The following is a 21,335-nucleotide window of genomic DNA, read 5'->3' on the forward strand; positions in this document are numbered from 1 at the left end:
AGAGACCTCTACATAAGACCTGCCTCCTCATAAACCTGTGAAGTGGGCAGTCCCAGCTCAACCCCTGCATCCCGCCAGCTCTTTCTCTCTCTCTATTTGCAGACAGCAACAGCGTACTGTGATTTCTCTTGATGCTCTGGACTTCCACTGACTGAACAAACTTAGCAATCAGATCTCAACTGAGCCCAAAACCTATTAAATTATTAGAAATTCTATGCAAGTTTCTATCTCCTTGATTCAGGTAAGTAGAGCATGTACTCTATAGAAATTTGATTATTTAGTTTAAATGCATTTTATTTTAAAATACAAAATTATTCTAGAATTTAAAATTAAATTAACACAATTGTTTCACTTAAAATAGTTGCATGCAATAATATTCCTATATGGGATATAAAGTAAGCATTAAACTTCACTTTATTGTGGATTTGGTTATACAGTAATTCAGTTGTTATTTGCGTGTTGTCATCATAAACATGACTATGTTAAGAAGATATTCAAAGATTTGAGGAAGGTTTGGCTTTAGTAGCTACAGTGTAAGATCCAACGTGTTTTCCGGAATATGTGTAAATCCCACAGCTAAAAATGCTCTCTAAATTCAGCACTCTTGTTCATATTTTAAGTTTCTAAGTATATGAGAATAACATACAATTGATTTAAACTTGATAGTATGAGTAAAATTGACTGATTTCATTCCTTGGCCTGATATATTTAATCATTCCTGTGGAAATACACAGTTAACTATTGCACATTTTAAGTTTCTAACAATACAAAAATAACAAAAATATGAATTATGAACAAAAAGACATAAACATATAAAAAAACAATGAGTTATATTTCTCAATCTTATATATTTTGACACGATACTATTTGGAATTGAATTCCTACATATTCTAATATAATTATTGCTTGATATTATTTCTGCCCTGCTTTTTCCATGGAAACAGGAAACATTGAGAATTAAAGTGAGATTTGCTTTATTTTAGTGTAATAAAATGCACATTTTAAAACCTTGTAAATGAATGTTTACTCTCTCTTTCAGTTTTTCTTGCTCTCTTCACCTTTTACACTTTCAAGCCATGCTGAGAGGAGGATTGTGGGATATGGTGATTGTCATGGTGCTATGGGGCGTCTGGCTGCCCTCCTGTTTCAGCCAGACCCCCCCACCCTCTCAGGATGGAAAAATAAAGTTTCGCCTGGCGGGATACCCTCGCAAGCACAATGAAGGGAGAGTGGAAGTGTTTTACAACGGAGAGTGGGGCACTATCTGTGATGACGACTTCACCTTGGCCAACGCTCATGTTCTCTGTCGCCATCTAGGGTTTGTGGAGGCACTAAGCTGGTCGCACAGTGCCAAGTATGGACCGGGCACTGGTGAGTTAAAAATGAATCTTATTAGCAAAACGTAATGCAGTTTATGTATTTTTCACATCTGAATTCAGCTTTCTCTATACACTCTCAGAAAAAGGTAGAAAAGATGTTATAAGCTAACCTGGGTGCTCAAAAACCTACAGGTAAAATCTGGCTGGATAATGTCTTGTGTGGAGGATCGGAAAACAGCATAGAGAAATGTGTGTCCCGTGGCTGGGGGAACAGTGACTGCACACACCAGGAGGACGCAGGGGTAGTTTGTAAAGACGAGAGACTTCCAGGCTTTGCAGATTCCAACATCATCGAGGTAAATGGAGACTTTCATCCAATGCAATCCCACTGATTCTGGCAAAGCGAGAAAAAAATAACATTGATGCCATTAGAGAGCTGCAGTGATGATATATTTGGATGTTAGCTTCACCCTGGCTCCCTCGACAAAAACCCAATAAGATTTTTCCATTGGCTTTTGAATCATAGCGAAAAATAAGATTTTGTGACCAACAAAGTTCATGATTCTTAATATAAGAATCTTTTATGAATTTTTTCGCCTAAATTAAATTGTCTGAAGTTAAAAGCTAAATATAGGTTATAAAGATCTACACTACAATCACATGTCTCACCTCCTGACAACTCTTTCAGTTTTGTTTTGCATGAAAGATTGAGTTAGAATAGTTTGCAAGGTCTTGGTTATTATCAACACAGTGGGGCTGTGAAAGTAGAGGGGTGTGTAGATGAGTTTACCTGTGATGTTTAACATGCTCAAAAACCTCTGCAGTTTAATTTAGACGCTTGTTAGCAAGTACCTTTTCCACGACAAGTAAAGGCTTCAAAAGATCCCAACGGTGTATTAGTTATGTAATTAATGACAGATTTAAAAAACATATATTGTGCTTGGGATAACCACAGACCTTATTTTAGGCATTAACCAAAAATTTATATAACAAAAAACAAAAAGACACTGACTTCAAGGTGAAGGAACCGGAACTGCTAAAATATTAGTTTCTGGGATTTTTTGGCCTACAAAAAATAAGGCATCTTTGCAGCACTTTATTGCACCAATAAATCATATTAATGTAGCAATGAAAACTGATTTAATAGTCTCCTGTATGTGAAGTTATGCTGATTGAGAAGTGCATATCAAATAAGAAAGCTCTCTCAGCCTGCATGCAAGACATTTAGAATCAAAAGCACATTTGTACTGGTTTTTATTGCTGATGTTGTGTTTGCCTGTGGTTTTTCTCAAAACAATTGTTCCTCTTTTTCTTAAAAAAAAAAAAGATAAATATGAAAATGCTTATTGAGATGGTGTTTTGGAGCAATGCTTAGAGATTCAAAATACTCGATTGCTGTCCATAATTTGGGGAAAAAATTGATTTTTAGATACATTTTTTAATTTTAAATTTGTTTTTTCTTGACATCTTCAGAAGAGTGGGGCTGTTACTTTTCAAAGCTAGAGTTTTCGTGTCCTCGATCAATAAAAAACCACTTTGCACAACCCATAACTGTATAACACATTGTTTAAAATGCATTTACTTTCTGTCAAATTTATGCACACCTTTTATCTCTTCACCTGTTTTATTCTACTGCATAATCTTCTCTCGCTACATCTGCCAGCCTCTTTCCCCTCCCATGTTCTCTCTCTCTTCCTCTTTCATCCACATGCAAAGAATGAAGGTCCACAGCCAATGTCACTCTGCTTCAACTGAAAGTCTTTGCTCTGTTGTAAATTAGTCTCTGATGATCTGCTTGTGTGCTGGAACCACACCAGAAAGAGAGAGACAGATGTAGAGATACGACAGCTTGGAGAATTAGAGACTGAACAGCAGAAGAGAAATGAAGAGATGGAAGGGCTGAGTACGTGCAGAAGTTCCACTGCTCAGTTTACATGCCAGGTTTCTCTGTGTTCTTGTCCGGAAGGCAGAAGGAACACAGAGAACACAAGTGGGTGTCAGACGAACCTCTGGCAAACAGCAGTCTGTGTTACACTACAGATGTCGGAGTTTACTGGAATGGTGCAAAAGACTGTTTTCACTTCCAAATGTACAAATGTTTTTTCAGAACACAGACCGACAAGAAGAATGTTCTTTTCAAAGACCTTCCCAAATTAGAATTAGAATTTGCACTCTATTTGAGTCAAAGAAATGCTATTTAATTTGAAACTGAATGTCATTTGTTTTGTTTTCTGCTGTTTTTAGATGTCAGTTACCTAACTCCGAGTGTAGACTTGTGACATAACCACATACACACACACACACACACTCGCACACAGCCAAAAACACTTGCAGACAAATAAACAAAAGAACACCAGACTCACTATATGACATTTAGTCTTTGGCATCATTTTAATTTGAATGTTTGTATGATGATTATTCACACGTGCAGATGTTTATAAAATAGATTTCAACTTAGTACTTTAGTTAGACAGCAAATATTACTAGATTTAACAAAAATGATTGGATCACTTTATATAATCATTTTAATAATCATTAGCATATTCCCTATCAGCATCATTACTCCAGACCTCGGTGTCACATGATCCTTCAAAAATCATTCTAATATGCTGATTAATATTTTATGGTGGAAAGTGTGATACAATTTTTTTCATGATTCTCGGAAAAATATTCCAAGAAAGTTCAAAAGAACAACATTTATTTGAAATAGAAACCAGACCTTATAAATGTCTTCACTGTAACTTCTTTCTGACAAGATCATCTGAGAGGTCAAAGGTCCCACAAATAAAAGCAGAAGCTTTTTTTTTTTTTTTGGAAACTTTCATGTTTCCATAAGAAGGCTGACTGGAATAGATGTGGCCTGCTACTTCTTTGCCTTGCAGTTCAGCCTTAGGTTGCGACTCCAACTTCAGATTTCAGTTGATGGTCTTATGGCAAGGTGCTCAGCAGACGTTGTTGACCGTTCTGGCTAGACATTTGGAAGTGCTTGTGTAAGTGGTGTAGAGAGTTTGTGTTCTAGCCGATGCACAGTTACGGTGCGGTTTGGCCATTAAAGATCCAAAACCCTCATGTGAGATGACTCATATCCTGCATGAGCCAAAGAGACAGGCTCGTTCATTAAAAACTCATGGAATAGGAGATTGTAGCTGACTAGTTAAACATATCGAAAGCTTATTATAACCATCTGAAAAACATGACTTCTTTACCACAAACATGCATGTACACAAAAACTGATCAAACCTGTCTCAAAGCCTGTATATGCCCTACATCCAATGGACCTGTTCTGCATATGTGTTTCAGATGCAGGTGAATGAAAACCGAATGAAGAACATTCGTCTGCGTCCTCTCTCTGGTTCCCATGCCGGCCGCATGCCTGTGATGGAGGGAGTGATAGAGGTGAAGTTTAAGGAAGGATGGGGTCACATCTGCAACACTGGCTGGACCATCAAGAACTCTCGTGTGGTGTGTGGCATGATGGGATTCCCCTCGCAGAGAACTATGGGGAAGAAGCCAAGCAGGTAAAGGACATTTAAATAATACAAGGGTCAGATTGTATGCTTGTCCAAAAAACCTCTTAGACCATATTTATCAGATGTCTTAGTGATATTTGAAAATAATTAAGCTGCATTTGTTTTTTTACAGTGGTGCCATACACTGTAAAAATGGTATGTGCTATGTACTTACATTACACATAATATTTTTGAGTCATTTTTAAAGCTTGATTTCTTTAATGGAATCATCTCCTTAATTGTTTAATCTATGACACAATGAATGTAATATTATTAGATCTGCTCATTCATTTTAAGTTGATCCTCAAAAGTTTGTGACTTTGAGTCATCTTATACAAATTAAAAACTATATACAGCTAAACAGCTTGTGTAGGAACAAACTTGTTACTGCTCTGGCATTAGCAAGGATACGGTTCATTAAACAATGCATCATGCCTCATAGTATTAGTTCATGCTGTTATCCAGAACCTAACCATAAGCTCTACTCCTTTGCACAATGGTAATGATAGAAACTTCACAGAAACTCTTTCAAATGTCAAACATAACTGAACATTAAACATAAACAGATGTTTCCCTTGACTCAAAAACACTTAAAATAGCAGTTCATTTCAATATTTACCCTCCATATCCAGCCATATGCAAAGCATGCTGGGAACTTTAAATCACTGCCAAATTAAAACTGCATAATTGAGCTAATTCTCTTGAAATAAATAAAAAGCCTTCTTTGCTTAATATTTTGCAGCTTTATCAGTTCCTCAGTTCAAGCCTCATAACTGCTCAAGTTTCCTTAAAAATTAGGAGAACATGACTCTTGGTTATATTAGTGAAATGTTCTCAATATTTAATTTACAACACTAAACCACATTTTAAAAAAATAAATAAACCATGCACACTATTTTTTAATTATAACCTTCATTTTAAATGAATTTTTATTTTATTTTTTCAGTGGAGAAGAACCATTTTTGGTTATCAAAATAAGCTTTCATTGAACAGTCTTTAAAATAACCTTTACTTTCTTAGTGTGAAGAACATTTTAATAATCTGAATAACTGTTTTCCACTGTATGTGCAAACTTTTGAGCAATGGAAAAGTTCTATAGCTGTTTAAAGTTCTTCATGGAACCATCAATTTGAATAATAAAAGGTGCATATAAAATTAAGGCTGCAAGCAGCGATGAAAAGGTCACAGTCACACTGTTAAAGATGCCACTTCCTATTGCCAGTAGGTGGCGCTATAACAAAATATGAGCATGTGGATGTCTTCAGGCCAGGACTCTAATCAAACGCAAAGTTTGAGGCAGATTGGACATTATATCATGAGTTACAACAACTTCCTGTTTGATGGCGTTAATAGCATGCTTTAGCACTTAGTAAGTGTTTCTAGCATGTTTGAGCATGTTTCTAGCATGTTTAGCACACAATGGCATATTGTACTGTGTACGAGGCCTGAAAATGGCAAAAACTGCACAAAAGTCACATGTACGTGAAACGTAGCTTGAGGCGCAAGCCGTTTAAATTTGAAAAGGGGCTCTATCGAGCCATTTTGCCACACCTAATTCTGAAACTCATATCAGACGTACATTTTTGCCACTTCTGTCACGTGTGCAGTTTTGTGAGTTTTGAGCATGTTTAGGCCCTCAAAAATGCTATTCATTTTGGAGAAGAAGAAGAAGAAACGGAGCAATTACAATAGGATCTTCACACCATCGTAACTTGGGCGCTAAAAATAAGTGAAAGTGACATACTGTACAAAAGTGCAAACACACACACAGCGTTGAACACACACATGGAGTAGTGGGCAGCCATTTATGCTGCGGCGTCCGGGGAGCAGTTGGGGGTTCATTGCACTTGCTCAAGGGCACCTCAGTCGTGGTATTGCCAGTCTAAGACTCAAACACACAACCTTAGCATTAGGAGTCAAACTCTCTAACCATTAGGCCACGACTTCCCCCAGAAAGTGGCTAGACCTAGAGTACCAAATTCAGCTGGTGATTTTTAGTGGATGTCTGATATAATTTCTAGATGTCCTCGCAGACTAATCCCAGGTTTGTTCATTAAATTAATGAACATGAGGTCCACTAATGTTTGACAACCACAAATTGGCACTTTTGAACAGAAAACTTTATCACTAACAAACATCTTTTTTGTTAAATGTTTTCTCAAAAAGGGTGCTTATGGTATCTTTCTTTATTTTACATACCACTTGGCTTGATATTTTGTTATATAATGCACTGGTTTATGGGGCAGTTTCAGGTATTTTATAACTTTAAATCAAAATAAATATTATATTTTAGTTGAAGCCACTTTGTGATCAAAACAGCCGTTTAAAAGCATCCTGCTCTGTTTGGAATTCCTCGACGTTGACTGTCTAATTTGCGGCTGACTGGCTTCCTCTAAATTATCATTTGTCTGTGTGATCTAGACTATTTTGGATTCTTAGGAGAAGTTATTGTGCATTTTTTTATGTATATGTTATTTTAAACCTATTTTAGTGTTTGCATTTTAACCAGAGCATCCAGGGATTCAAAAGATTGTTTCAAACACACACACACACACACACACACACACACACACACACACACACACACACACATATATATATATATATATATATATATATATATATATATATATATATATATATATATATTTATTATTATTATTTTTTTTTTTTTACTACAATGCCTTATAGATAGTTTTTCTTCAAATACCTGGAATGAAGAGCTCATATACACAAGAAGATGGAAAAAGATGGAAACTGTCTCTATTTCATGAACCTCGGCCAATGAATCATTATAGATCATCGTATACTTCCATGCTCCTGCCAAAAAGACTTTTGTAAGAATCTGCTTATGCAAGTCAAAATATGTAGTTATGAAACCTGGCAGCGTATGTGAGCACACACACACAAATCTGGATGAATATATTAAGTGTCAGAGAAAGATCCATTATTGCAGACCCCAGTGTTTTGTGGGGTCATAGGCGATGTTGTTCTGCTGGCAGTTTCTGTGCATTGTCACATGAAGTACTGACGAATGTTTACAAAGCCCTGAAAAAAGTGAAATCCATCCCATATGTGGCCACTGGGCAGCTGGCCAACGTGTTTTTAACTGTGTGAGGGATGTGGAAGTTTTATCATTGTGCCAGTGAAAAATGTACCATATGGATTAGTGAGGCCCTGATGGGAATTTCATACTGAGCTGCGGTGTTTGTTTTTGTCTCTGATTTATTCTGATTTAATATCATAGCGATATGTAATAAAATGTTGTTATGTTAATTTGTTAATCTGATCCTGAACTGCAAACCAGGCTGTAACCTGGTAAGTTGGAAGTAACGCTATTACAGTAGTATATTACATTTTGCACATTATTAATAAAATATGGGTAATATTATTACCCGTTACAACCTCAGTAATGCAAGTTACAACTACATACTTAAACTCAAAATTTACAGCAAAACAGCAACAGAGAATAAATTCCGTGGGTAAAATGGTTTGTTTCCTGTTGCTATAATTCGATGGTTGAGTGAGACGATTGCAGAGACGTGTTACATTTGAGACGAACACACTCCCGTTGTTTTCGGTTCATCAGAGAAAAGGACAAAATGCATAGTCAGGTGCAATCTATGTGCAACACCGAACTCAACATGGAGAAAAAGCTCGAGTAACAAAGAGTGTTTGGTACCACTAAGCTAACGTTGAGAGCTGCAACAAAAGAAAAAGAAAAAATGTGAATATATGCAGCTGAGTTTGGTTTATTTTTGTGTTGCGTGGTGCTCTAGAAAACAAATTCACGGAAAGGAAACTGAGATGACAAAAAGCACATCCTAAAATAAAAGTAAACACATTGCTTCGAATAATCTATGACCAAAAAGTACAGATAATTTTATGTTTCCGTTGTTTGATTGCGCTGGCGCCTAACACACACACATATAGCATTGCTAATGCTTAAACCTGTTGTTCATTATCAGAATAAAATATAGTCTGACATATCCGTGCAGTTCAGCCTGAACTCAGGCCAAATGCATATGCATATTTGAAAAGGGTGATTTCGATTTAATTAGATTTTTTTTAACAATAAGCTATATTCTGGCATTTTAGAATGCATAGCCTACTTTTGTGGATATTTTGGTGAAAGTAACTCAAAAGTAACTAAAAGTAGTGCAACACATTACAAATTAGAGACAGTATTATTGTAATGTAACTAATTGCTTTCAAAAGACAGTAACTAGTAATATATAATGTATTTCACTTTGGAAGTAATATCATATTATATATAATTAGAAATAGCCAAATTGCTGCTGTTTGTTTTTGGCATCAAAACAGTGAAAAAGTGTGAGGTAATATGTAAATTATTTTATAACTGTTTTACAATAGAAATTTAAATTACCAAACGGCTCAACTTTTTTTGACAGATTTTGCCATTTTGAATTGAAAATATATTTGAACTGAAAATATAGGATGAATCATTTACATGTTTCATGTAATTCATAACTCATTTTGCAATTTTGTGTTTTCGACATGCACATTGTGCACAAATTCAGATGTACATGTATGCTTGTTTTAAAATAAAAATATTATTTGCAAATAGTTCAAACTGATTACAAAAAAAAAAAAAAAAAACCTGTAATTTTCTTTAATCTCTTAAATCCATTTAAAATCCTCAACTGTTCAATTTCTTTAAACAAAAAGACCAAACTCCCAAGTGGCGTTAAATTCCTCTAACAGTTGGGGGTTGGGGGCAATAAACATGACATTTCTGAAGAGAAATTTCCTGAAGGGGACACAAATAATACAGCTAAAATTGTAAAATACAGCATGGTTTTTAGGGGGGCAACCCTCAGGTGTGTGTGTGGGGGGGGGGGGGGTTCTGACCCTCCAGAGGCAATGCTCTGGCAGCCACATAATACAACCCAGCTTGTGCAAGTTTTTGATGATTCTTTAATAAGGTTGAATGTGATTGCATTGCTTTGTTCTGCTTTGCTTGTTTGGCTTCTCTTCTTCATCTGCATTGGAACAATTATCCACATCTGAACTCTGAGACACTTACTCAGATTCACAGCAGATGGTGAAATGTAAGCAGTCTGTGACAGGACAGAAAAACAAGCAAGCATCTGAGAATTCACGTGTGCATCCTCATTGTTTAAGAGAATAACTAATTTCAACCAATGAGCTCTCTGTGTGTGTACTAAACTGAATGAGTGACTCATACCCCCTTAGACATGAGCTCAAGTCCTCAGCATGCTGAAGTTAAGCTCCAAAAACACACTCCTGCTGGCTGTTCTTCATTCTGACTGATAAAAATCCCCTCTTGACAGAAGTCCATTTTATTTACACTTAATGGTGTTTAATATTAAAGTCTACCAGCTGACTAAACACAAGTAATCTTCAGTGGATGAAAAAGATGCCATTTATCTTTTCCATTGCTTTTAAATGATTGTGGGCTCAGACAATTTACTGAAAGGAAATGTATAAAATACTGTACTTCTCTTCGTCTTTGTAATTATGACATTCATATCAGGTTTGTGCTAATATAAACATAACATAAGTGCTTGGCTAGATACACTTCAGAAATAGCACACTCTGCACATTCAGAAGACTGTGGATATCTTGCACTTCTCAGATGAGAAATTCAGTTTAAAAAAGTGAAATTTTGCAGTGAAATGATTTGTTTGCTTACTTGGTGTTATTTCTTGTGATGCAATGACATTCAGACATTTGTAAGCATGTAAATATTTTTGGGGCCAATGTACATAGATTGTATTCTCCAATATTTTATTAGATTTTTTTATATGATCATTTAATTGGACAGATTGCTTTGCTCTGGAACGAAAATGTAACACACACACGTGAGTGGAAAGTATCCTTTCTCTCAGGAGTGTGATAAAACCTCGGTGACTCAACCTCATACCGCCCCTCACTACGATAATATTACTCCATACCAGATTTCACATGGTCATGTCATCGCCTGCGTGAGAGTCTAGAATGTGTCATAAATCAGACAAACCAATGTAAAAGTCTAGCCTTTCATAAAGAAAATAATGCAGTGTGAGCTAGACATGCTGCGGGTGAATCTTGGGAAAGCTGTCAAGAACATTTCTGGGTCATATTTCATCAGATAATAGAAAGAAATAGGAGATCACCCTTTTTTTAAGGACCATTTTAGGACAACTCTCAGAGAGTTTAGCATGGTAATGTACATGGCAATGTTTATGTTAATGTTTATTCTTGGCAGAATAGATCTGCAACATTGCTGATGCTGCTGTTGCAGAGCAAGCACCAAGACTTGCTACTGCCAATACATCCACAGACATTCTTTAATCATGTAAGAAAAACTGCTGCTGCTGCACATATAATATTTATTAAATAACCCCTATATGTAAAATACATTAATCACCCCATAGCAGATCTATACAAGTGGAGCTGGGGAAGGTGGAGGGTTTCTGAAGCTTGCTGAACCTGCTAAAGCAAAGACTAGCAAAGTATTTGAATGTTGAGAAGCAAGCTCATTGGCTGCTTATGTGAAGGAATCCAATCATCTGCGCCATGTGAATAATGATATCACTATGTCAGACTGAGTTAGACATGTGCTGATCTATAGTTTCATGACAGAACTTTGTATGCATGTATGTGTCTATGGACTAAATAATGTTTTTTTTTTCCCCCACAAAAACATTGGGCAGCACTACTGATTAGAACATTGCTAATAATAAGAAATGTTTCTTGAGAGCAGCAAATCAGCATATTAATATGATTTCTAAAGGATCATGTGACACTGAAGACTGAAGAAATTATACTCAAAATTCAGCTTGGATCCCAGGAATAAAATATATTTAAACTATATTCAGACTGTATTTTTTTAATTTTCATTTAGTGTTTTTTTTTAAATAAATGCAGCCTTCGTGAGCATAAGAGACATCTTTCAGAAACATTGAAATATAATTATTCTAAACTTTTGTTCTAAGGGTAAATTAAACAAGGCCTTCAGTGGAAAAGCAACGTCAGCATGCCCTATTTGCTCACACTGGACCGGATACTATTTCTCAGCAAGCTGACAGAATGTGAGAAATCTGTCATGCTCTCTATTCGGGGGGCTGGGGTTTCTGAACACTGAACACAGTTCAGTTTTCAAAGACATCTTCTGGTGTATTTTACTGAATGTGGTACATGAATTGGTGTCAATGTCATTATTCTTTTCTACTGTTTAGGGATTCAATGTATATTTTTTTAGTTCGTAATCATTTGATCAATTGTGTTTCTGTTTAGTCTCCAGACTGTGTATAGGATCCACTCAGTGGCCTGCACAGGAAATGAGGCCCATCTTTCAGCATGCTCTATGGAGTTTAGCAAGGTGAACTCTAGCGCTCCCTGTCCCGATGGAGGAGCTGCTGTAGTCAGCTGTGTGCCCGGGCCACTTTTCACACAGGGCAGAGCTCGCAGAGTCAAGCTGAATCCAATGGTGATCAAATAAAACTTGTTTTAATAACTGATTTCAAATCATTTATGAAAGTAATAACAACAGTATAACAATGAACACCTGCATTAAGGCTCCCAGTGACCATCCTCCTTTTCATTCTCCAGTCTCAGGTGCGTCTGAAGGGCGGGGCAAAGACAGGTGAGGGTCGTGTGGAGGTCCTAAATGGGAGTGAGTGGGGTACGGTGTGTGACGATCACTGGAACCTGCAGTCCGCCAGTGTGGTGTGTAGAGAGCTGGGCTTCGGCACTGCTAAAGAGGCTCTGACCGGAGCACGAATGGGCCAAGGTGGGCTTTTAATAACAATAGATAGTAGGGCTTCAGCTGATCATAGTTGATCCATGCTCCCCATTGAAAAACTGTTATGATCTCTTGTCCATAGGTATGGGTCCCATCTACATGAATGAAGTTCAGTGTCGTGGTGATGAGAAGAGCCTGTGGGACTGTCCTCATAAGAGCATCACTGCTAAAGACTGCAAACACATGGAGGACGCTTCCGTCATCTGCAACACCCCCTACATGGGCTTTGAGAAATCGGTCAGATAACATACATGATGTCTACTACTAAAGTAAACTATAATGTGTTTGGAGAAAAAAAACTGCCTAAAATTGGCTTTTATTCAGCATGTAACAATTAATATACTTAACCAGAATTGTCTCTGTGTGAGTCAACACTCAAAAAACCTTTAAGGCTCTCATCAAAGTGCCTTCCTGTGCAGCTAACATAACGCTTAAGTGCAGTTTTGTGCATTGTGCAAAAGTTTTTCCTAGCTCAGCTGTGAAATCTAACAATGCTTTTCAAGGCTGATCCTAACTAAAGCATTGCACCACCAGAATTTGTAAAGTCACTTAAAACGAGCATGTTTTTATTCAAATAGGTGATGCAATGCATGGTAAAATCAAGTTCTCACAGCCCTAGATCAGCACTGTTAAATGATCAAAGTCAAGGTCCTTAAGCCTTTTAAATTATTCTCATGCTTGCTTTGTAACCCATCATAGATCCGCCTGACAGGGGGTCGAACACGGTTGGAAGGGAGGGTTGAGCTGCTGCTCTCTACAGACAGTAGGGTGAGAAACTGGGGTTTGGTCTGCGGGGACGGATGGACGTCTCGGGAGGCCATGGTAGTGTGCAGACAGCTGGGCTTGGGACATGCCAGCAGTGGCTTGAGAGTAAGATAACCCCTGTATATCATACAACACATGCACACATATAAATAGGTGAATATAGGGGGTTGCACAGATACCGCATCTCAAGCACCATATGAAAAATTCAGAGTTACAGAGACACAGATCAATCAGAAGGTAACCGTAAAGAGATAGCTAGACACACAATTCATTGCAAGGGTTTTCAAAATCTGAAAATGATGTTTTTAGGCAGTTCCAACAGACCAAGTGGTGACAGCAGGTTTTGGCACAGTTTTTTAGCCTGCAGTGTACAATAAGTAGACCCAGACAGAATATCCATGCTTTCCACATTTTCTGTGTTGATTATGTGGGAAAATCTGGAACAAATCTCTACGATTAATGTGTGTTTCTGCTGAACTTTCTGTGGGCGTAAATTCCTTACAGACTTTAAATTCACAAGATTGTTGAATGATCTTAGCATCTGAACAGAAAAGATTGCTTCTTGAAAGTAATAAAGGAAGGTAGGCTGATCCATGAAAACTATTTTGTGTTATGTAATAAGGCATGAAAGTTATTGTTTACACATATATACACACGCTTTTAGCAGTGACAAGGTTTTTTCTTCTCCCATTCAAGCACTAGCAAAACTGGGTAGATTACTTACAAATTGTAGTTCATTACTGATTCCAAAATTATATCATATTAATATTAAAATATATTCTGTTTGTGACCTAAAAGGCATTAAGCACTTCATTATCAGGGTTTCCCAACTGGGGTTCGTGAAGGAACTGCAAGGGCTAATTTAATTTAATTAATATCCATTTAGGAATGTTTCGATATTTGCACTGAACAACAAGATAATAATTTATTTTAGTGGTGCTCCGATCATGATCGGCCGATCGTTATGCGCATCTCGTCAGTAAAGCCGGTTCTCTAATCAGCGGTTAATTCTCTATGTGAAATCCCTCACCTGATGGAATTAACCGCTGATTAGATAACCGGCTTTACTGACGAGATGCGCATAACGATCGGTCGATCGTGATCGGAGCACCCCTAATTTATTTTAACATTTTTTTGCAGTGTAGGTGGTCACACTGAACAGGAAGTTTTCAGCTGATAATAATAGAGCATTTGCACCTACAGTGCATCACGGTTTGGTCAGTTACCCCTATACGTGGCTATATCGTAGAGATACTTGGATTGGATTGCACAGCTGATGTACTACTGAAGACGTTCTAATAATTTAGGATGTCTAAACCAGGGGAAAAACTTGTGGTAGATGCTGAATAATATAGAGAAGGACTTAAGCAAGAAAGCAGTAAGCAGGAAAGGGTGAAATATTTTGACAAACAAAGGTTAATATGTGGTTAAGATATTACCCTAACATTTCACCTACCCTGAAATTTAATTATAAGAATAATTATAATAATTATAAATATAAGAACAAACACGAATGTTGTCAAGATTCTTGCACTTGAAATCCTGGTTCATTTTGGCCAACCACAAATGCCTTTTTTTCTCAGGTTTTGCACTATTTTCCTTGATTTGTTATGACTAGCACTCCAGATGTGTTTTCCTGTCCGACTGATTATTAAAGCCTGAAACGCAACAACAATTGACCAAAAAGCAGCAATGATCAAAAAGTTCTGTTCGGTTCAGTGTAATTTTTTATGTTGTGTGCAGCCAACATGGCTGACTTGCGGATTAATGTTGTGTCATGAAAACACTCGGGGCATGTGAACGGGGCATAATGCTAGCACCTCTTATCCCTGCAATACATTAACTTTACAAATAAAATACTCTCTTGCCTCTGTGAATGATCATAATAATCCATTAAAATGACTACTGGATAGTATGAGATAGTACAGAACTTTGTAATTGAAGCTTTAGCATAGCTGGCTCATACCTGGCTAGCACTGTATTTAGCCTACTTCCAATGCTAAGCCCTTGCAGTGGGGGTCTGTCTGCAGATCCGTATAGTGGGGGGCAGGACAGATCACGAGGGGCGCGTGGAGGTTCAGGTCAAGTCCAGGTGGGGCACTGTATGCAGTGACAACTGGACCACAAGAGAAGCCATGGTGGCGTGCAGACAGTTAGGCCTCAGATACTGCCTGCATGCTATCACTGTGAGTAAGAGAGGAGCTATAGGACTAATCAAGCTCTGATTGATTGGTTATGAAATCCCATGTTAGCCTTAAATGTGAATTATTATTCAAATGTGTAGTGTACATTACCGTTCAAATGTTTGGGGCCAATAAGAAAAAAAAAATTATGTCACAAAAGATTTCTATTTCAAATAAATGCTATATCGAATAATACTTAAGTATTTTGTTTTCACAGAAATATCAACTGTTTTCAATGTTGATAATAAATTGAAATGTATCTTTAGCAGCAAATCAGCTTATTAAAATGATTACTGAATGATCATGTGATATTTAAGACTGGAGTAATGATGCTGAAAAATCAGATTTGCATCACAGGAATAAATTACATTTTACAAATATTAACACAGAAAGTAATATTTATAATATTATATATTTATAATGTAATAGCATTTCAAAATATTAACATTTTTACTGTATTTTTGATTAAATAAATAGAGCCTTGCTTAACATGAGAGACTTTTTTTCCTTTTTTTTAATCACAAAAAAGATCTTACAAATCCCAAACTTCTGAACGGTGTAGAACATGAAAAATAAATAAATAAAATAAATATTAATAATAATAATAAAACTAGAGGCTATTTTTGTGGAATTATTTTCCCACTTAACAGACATATTAACAGTGGAAGATAAAATAGTCAAGATAGGTTACTAAAACATTGAGGTGTTTCCGGTATATTTGAATAAAATTGAAATTAATATATTTTTTATATATTTTTATTATTATTTATTAGTCAAACAGTATATATTTTCTTTACTTAATGAATGTAATTTTAAACTTTTTCAATTTTTTTTTCTTTATGTGCAAATATGAAAAACGTTAAGCAATCTACTCATATCCTGAATGGTAAACATTGTAGCTTAGAATATGGCAACCAGCAACACTCAACCAATAGTGTAAATTTGGGTGGGACTATCTGTTTTTTTGACCAATTGGAAGAATTAGCTGTTTTTTTTTTTTTTGCTATTCTGTTTGATTAATGCCTGCTGCTGACATGCTTTGTATTGGGTTTCTTCCTTTATCCGTGTTCAGTAATTTAATACATTCATTCATCTACTGATGAGCTCTCCCCTGTGTAAAGGAAACTTGGTACTGGGACAGCAGTAATGTGACGGAGATGGTTCTGAGCGGAGTAAAGTGTAAAGGAGATGAGATGACTCTGACCGACTGTCAGCATCATTCTGTCGTCAGCTGCAAAAAAGCGGGAGCACAGTTTTCTGCTGGCGTCATTTGCTCAGACAGTAAGTCATATGCAAGTCTGTAAACAAAAGTTAATTCGCAAGAGAAGGGGTAAAGCAATAGCTAATGTTATTCCATTGTATTTGAGTGTAATAATGGTCTCTTTCTCCCACAATCCCTAGCGGCTTCGGACCTTGTGCTGAACGCTCCACTGGTGGAGCAGACGGTTTACATCGAGGACAGACCCCTGCACTTGCTGTACTGCGCGGCAGAGGAGAACTGCCTGGCCAAATCAGCTGCTCAAGCCGACTGGCCGTACGGCCACCGCCGCCTGCTGCGCTTCTCCTCTTATATACACAACATCGGCAAGGCTGACTTCCGGCCACGGCTCGGTCGCCACTCCTGGGTGTGGCATGAATGCCATAGGTAAACGCTGGAGCTGTGGCTGTTTTTTAGATCTTGTATACTTGATCTATGTGCCCAGTCTTGCATGTAGTGCATGTGTTTAACACTCAAAAACACACACTACACAAGTATGCAAATGCTCATTTAATATGAGGTTAATTCAGTCACCAGAAGTAAAAGCTAAATTTAGGCTGTAAACGAATTATGCCGCAGTCATGTGACTTCAGCTTTACCTCCACTAAGCTCTTTAAATTGTATTTAGAAAAAAACAAAAACAAAAACAAAAAAAAATCCTGAAAGTCTGAGACAGAAATAGTTTGCAAATAGATGACTATTAACACAATGAGACTGAAAGTGGACTAATACTTTTACAGCATTTATCAATCTAGGATCCTATACTAATTAATAATCTAAAAAATATATAATTGTTAGTTCATGGTGTCTAATACATAGACTACAGTGGCAATACAGTGGCCATCGTCCATGAACTGTCTTTTTCTATTGTCAGTTTGGTCTTTTCAAGCAAAAAATTTAAAGACAAGCTAATTAAACTCAGTTAAACTGTCGACTTCTAAATTAATGCCTTGAAAATCATTCCAGTACTGAGATTTGTTACTGCCCAGTAATGTAAGATTGCATGTTACGTGTTAATATACTTAACTTATAACTTAATATTGAAGGGATAGTTCACTCAAAAATAAAAATTCTGTCATTGATTACTCACCCTCATGTCATTCCAAACCTATAAAACCATTTTTAATTTTCATTATTTTTGATTAAATCTGAGAGCTTTCTGACCCTCCATAGACAGCAATGTAACTGCCAATGTTCAAGGCCCAGAAAGGTTGTAAGGAAATTGTTAAAATAGTCCATGTGACATCAGTGGTTCAATGATTTTATGAAGTTATAAGAATACTTTTTGTGCACAAAGAAAACAAAAATAACTTTATTCAACAATTCTTCTCTTCCATGTCAGTTTTCACTGGGGCTGTCATTTGTCATGTGACACACAGCAACCACAATACCACTGTATGTATAACTAATATAGGCTTATGTCCCCACTGGAAAATAATAAAATAAAAATAACACCATTAAAAAAAAACATTTTAATGGTTTTCACTACAAATACCATTACAGATATTACAAAATATCAACTTTTAACCATTAAAAATGGTTTTCTGTAGTTTGTTTTGGGGACATATTCCATTAGGATTTATTGGTTTTAACAAGCCACCAATAGAAGGCAACCAATTACCAGTAGAGACCAACAGGATCCATTACAGGTTAAACCAATACACGTCCCATTATAAAAAGTAAAACCATTACTAATTTTGTAATGGTGTCTATTGTTTTTTTCAGCAAGGTTTTTTGTTTTTATTCGATATATCCCCAAAATATATCATGAAACATCTTGATTCTCAAATATGTGTAAGTAAATTAATTTTGCACCTTTATAGATTTTGTTAGTTGATATATAATGGGCGATGGTCAAAGTAGCCTGATACTGTAATCTATTAACTTTGCATAATAGCCTGTGTTTTTACTCAAGTACCAGATATGGGTGTCATACCCTAAAATACTTTAAATATGACTGACTTTCTATTCAATGTGAATTTAATAAAAACATATGTTACTAATTAGCCTATATAACACTTTCATTGTACAAAAAGAGAGCAAATAACTTTTACATTATCAAGGAACGTTTTCACTTCACTCCAACGAGTTCAAGCGCTCTCAGAAACTGCCAAAGTAATCTCTAAAGCTGTTTACACTGTGGAATTAATATCTTACTTAAATTTGAACATCTTCACTCTTTCACAATTCAGTCAGCCAGCGCGAGTGGTGACGAAACAGCGTTTTTCAGCAGTGACTCATCTGAACGCCTCTGATTGGTCCTTGCTTTCATACGCTCAACAGAATCATATGGGATTCGTTATAAAGGGCAGTACTTTAAAAATATGTGTCTCTGGCTCTGTGCCAGACAGCGAAGGCAGATTTAAAATAAGGATATATATATATATAGAAAGAGTATGAGAGTAAAGAGTATGTTTCTGGTCTATGACAGCATCAAGATTTGAACTCAGACTGAAATATGCATAAATAGATTCATGTTCACTTATGCTAATGTTGTTCGCAGAGAGCACTTGAAACTGTTTTGAACAGGGATCTATCAACTGTGTTTTTCTTTTGAGTGTCTGGCCGCCTTGCTGGATCTCCTTTTGCTCCGTTCGGATCCGGCTGCAGCCCCAAGGACCCATATGGCTTTACTAACACTGAGCGCTCGTGGTCATGTCGGCTCAACATCTGATTCCTAAAGGTCATAAACTGATAGAAATTTGTTTTTTACAAACCAGAGCAGAAGCTTTCAAGACCCTGGACAACCTACAGGGTGAATGAAAGTTCACGCTAGCTGTCTCTGCTTTAAATGAACACATGTGTGCCGACATGATCCAGGGCTGGTTATAACCGTCTAACAGTGGTTTTTGTTTGTCATGGTTCTAACATTTAATTACACAGAGACAAAGCATGAGCTAAGTGCTTAAATATTAATAGTTTTTTGTCTGTACGGTTACAATTTCTTCTTGCATCTGTAAAAATTATTATTCTGCTTTGTGCGTTGAATTCTATGGCAGCCCTTAAAACTGAATTTTAAATTATTAAAATGAGTACTCTTATTGAGAATCATTGGTGGTAGTGGTGGTGGATGCGATACCTACTGGCCAACGTTTATAAAACATAGTCAAACTCATGAAGTTTTTGGCCTGATATCATGCTGGCTTTCTCAATATAGCTGTAGAATGGCCTCCCATATGCCTTTCCAACATTTGGAACAGGTTTCAAAATGATCTTGTAATGGGGAAAAAATTATGGAAAATAAATTACCATAACAATAATTAGAATGCCATTGCAAAACCAGCACGGTGTCAATACGCCTAAAAATGAAAACTTTGTCATCATTTACTCACCCTCGTGTTATTCTGTTGAACACAAACTAGATGTTTTAAAAGTAAATCCTTTCAAACATTCTAAACTTACCAGCTAAAGTGAATTTAACAGATTTGTGAACCAACTGAACTAATTCAAGAACCAACTTAAATAATTTGTTCACTGATTGGTTTTAGTGTTCGATTTGAACTGCCCAAGATATACTTCTTCAAAATTTCTACTTTTGAGATCCACAGAAAAAATTAAAGCATAGAGATTAAAAAAAAAATTAAAAAAAACATGAGGGTGAGTAAATAATGACAGAAATAAAATTTTAGTATTAACTTTCCCCTTTAAATTAGTAGTAAATTATTTTTCCATTTTTTTTGTTACATAGTGAATTTCATACTGTCCTCGCCATGCTTTTTGCGTTGATTAATGAATAAGTGCAGCTCTGAGTAGTCTCCATTAACTCTTTGTGTGGTCTGTGTTTACACTACAAGCTTCATAGCAGACATTAGGTTTCCCAATGCGTTTGCCTGACACAGTGATGATGAGGAAACCTGTTATGTGCTCAGGCTAAAAGGACACACAGTTGGGTTTGGGACAGAGGCCAGTGTCTGAGAAGCTAGTGTTTACTCAATGGCTTCAGTTCCCTCCTACAGGCCTACAGCACTGAATCTGCTCTCCAAGGCTGTTTAAATCATTTTGTCAATGAAAACGGCAGATTTGTAGTTTGCTGTATCCAGGATTCAGAGTAGCTTAAAGTCAGTTATTGTACACATACATATTGGTAAACTGATTTTAAAGATATATTCTGTACAGCCAGTCACATTTCAGCAATATCGTATGGTTTTTGGGATGGTTTAACCCTGTTAGATTTCAGCAGACTGTGTTTATAACCTCCAGGCACTATCATAGTATGGATATCTTCACCTATTATGACCTGCTGTCTCCAAATGGGACCAAAGTGGCAGACGGACATAAAGCCAGCTTCTGCCTAGAGGACACAGATTGCCATGAAGGTAAGAAAGATGTCAAAGGTCAAATGCTGGACATGTCTGTATAATGAAAACCTACCTAACCAACCAACCCTTCTAAGGTACATTTTAAATGCCCTAACTGAACTACGGCCAAAGGGTTAGTTCACTTGAGAATGAAAGTTCGTCCATCTTTTACTCACCCTCGAAGCATACTAGGTGTATGTGACTTTCTTCTTTCAGAATAATCCAATTGAAG

General features: G+C 36.6%; 1 protein-coding gene across 2 annotated transcripts in view; it reads left to right on the forward strand.

Annotated features, from left to right (window-relative positions):
- Positions 1-21,335, forward strand: part of loxl3a (lysyl oxidase-like 3a) — a 25,704-nt gene continuing 4,369 nt past the window's right edge. The window contains exons 1-12 of one of the 2 annotated variants that reach the window (XM_026280239.1): positions 1-241; positions 1,040-1,371; positions 1,512-1,675; positions 4,620-4,837; positions 12,092-12,284; positions 12,407-12,587; positions 12,682-12,836; positions 13,299-13,469; positions 15,395-15,550; positions 16,669-16,828; positions 16,949-17,192; positions 21,006-21,121. In XM_026280239.1, the coding sequence (XP_026136024.1) occupies positions 1,077-1,371; positions 1,512-1,675; positions 4,620-4,837; positions 12,092-12,284; positions 12,407-12,587; positions 12,682-12,836; positions 13,299-13,469; positions 15,395-15,550; positions 16,669-16,828; positions 16,949-17,192; positions 21,006-21,121 (2,053 nt within the window). In that variant the 5' untranslated portion in view covers positions 1-241; positions 1,040-1,076. The remainder of the gene's footprint in view (positions 242-1,039; positions 1,372-1,511; positions 1,676-4,619; positions 4,838-12,091; positions 12,285-12,406; positions 12,588-12,681; positions 12,837-13,298; positions 13,470-15,394; positions 15,551-16,668; positions 16,829-16,948; positions 17,193-21,005; positions 21,122-21,335) is intronic. The other variant, XM_026280238.1, reaches the window with a different exon arrangement.

This window comes from Carassius auratus, chromosome 14, assembly GCF_003368295.1.
Source record: "Carassius auratus strain Wakin chromosome 14, ASM336829v1, whole genome shotgun sequence".
Taxonomy (NCBI): domain Eukaryota; kingdom Metazoa; phylum Chordata; class Actinopteri; order Cypriniformes; family Cyprinidae; genus Carassius; species Carassius auratus.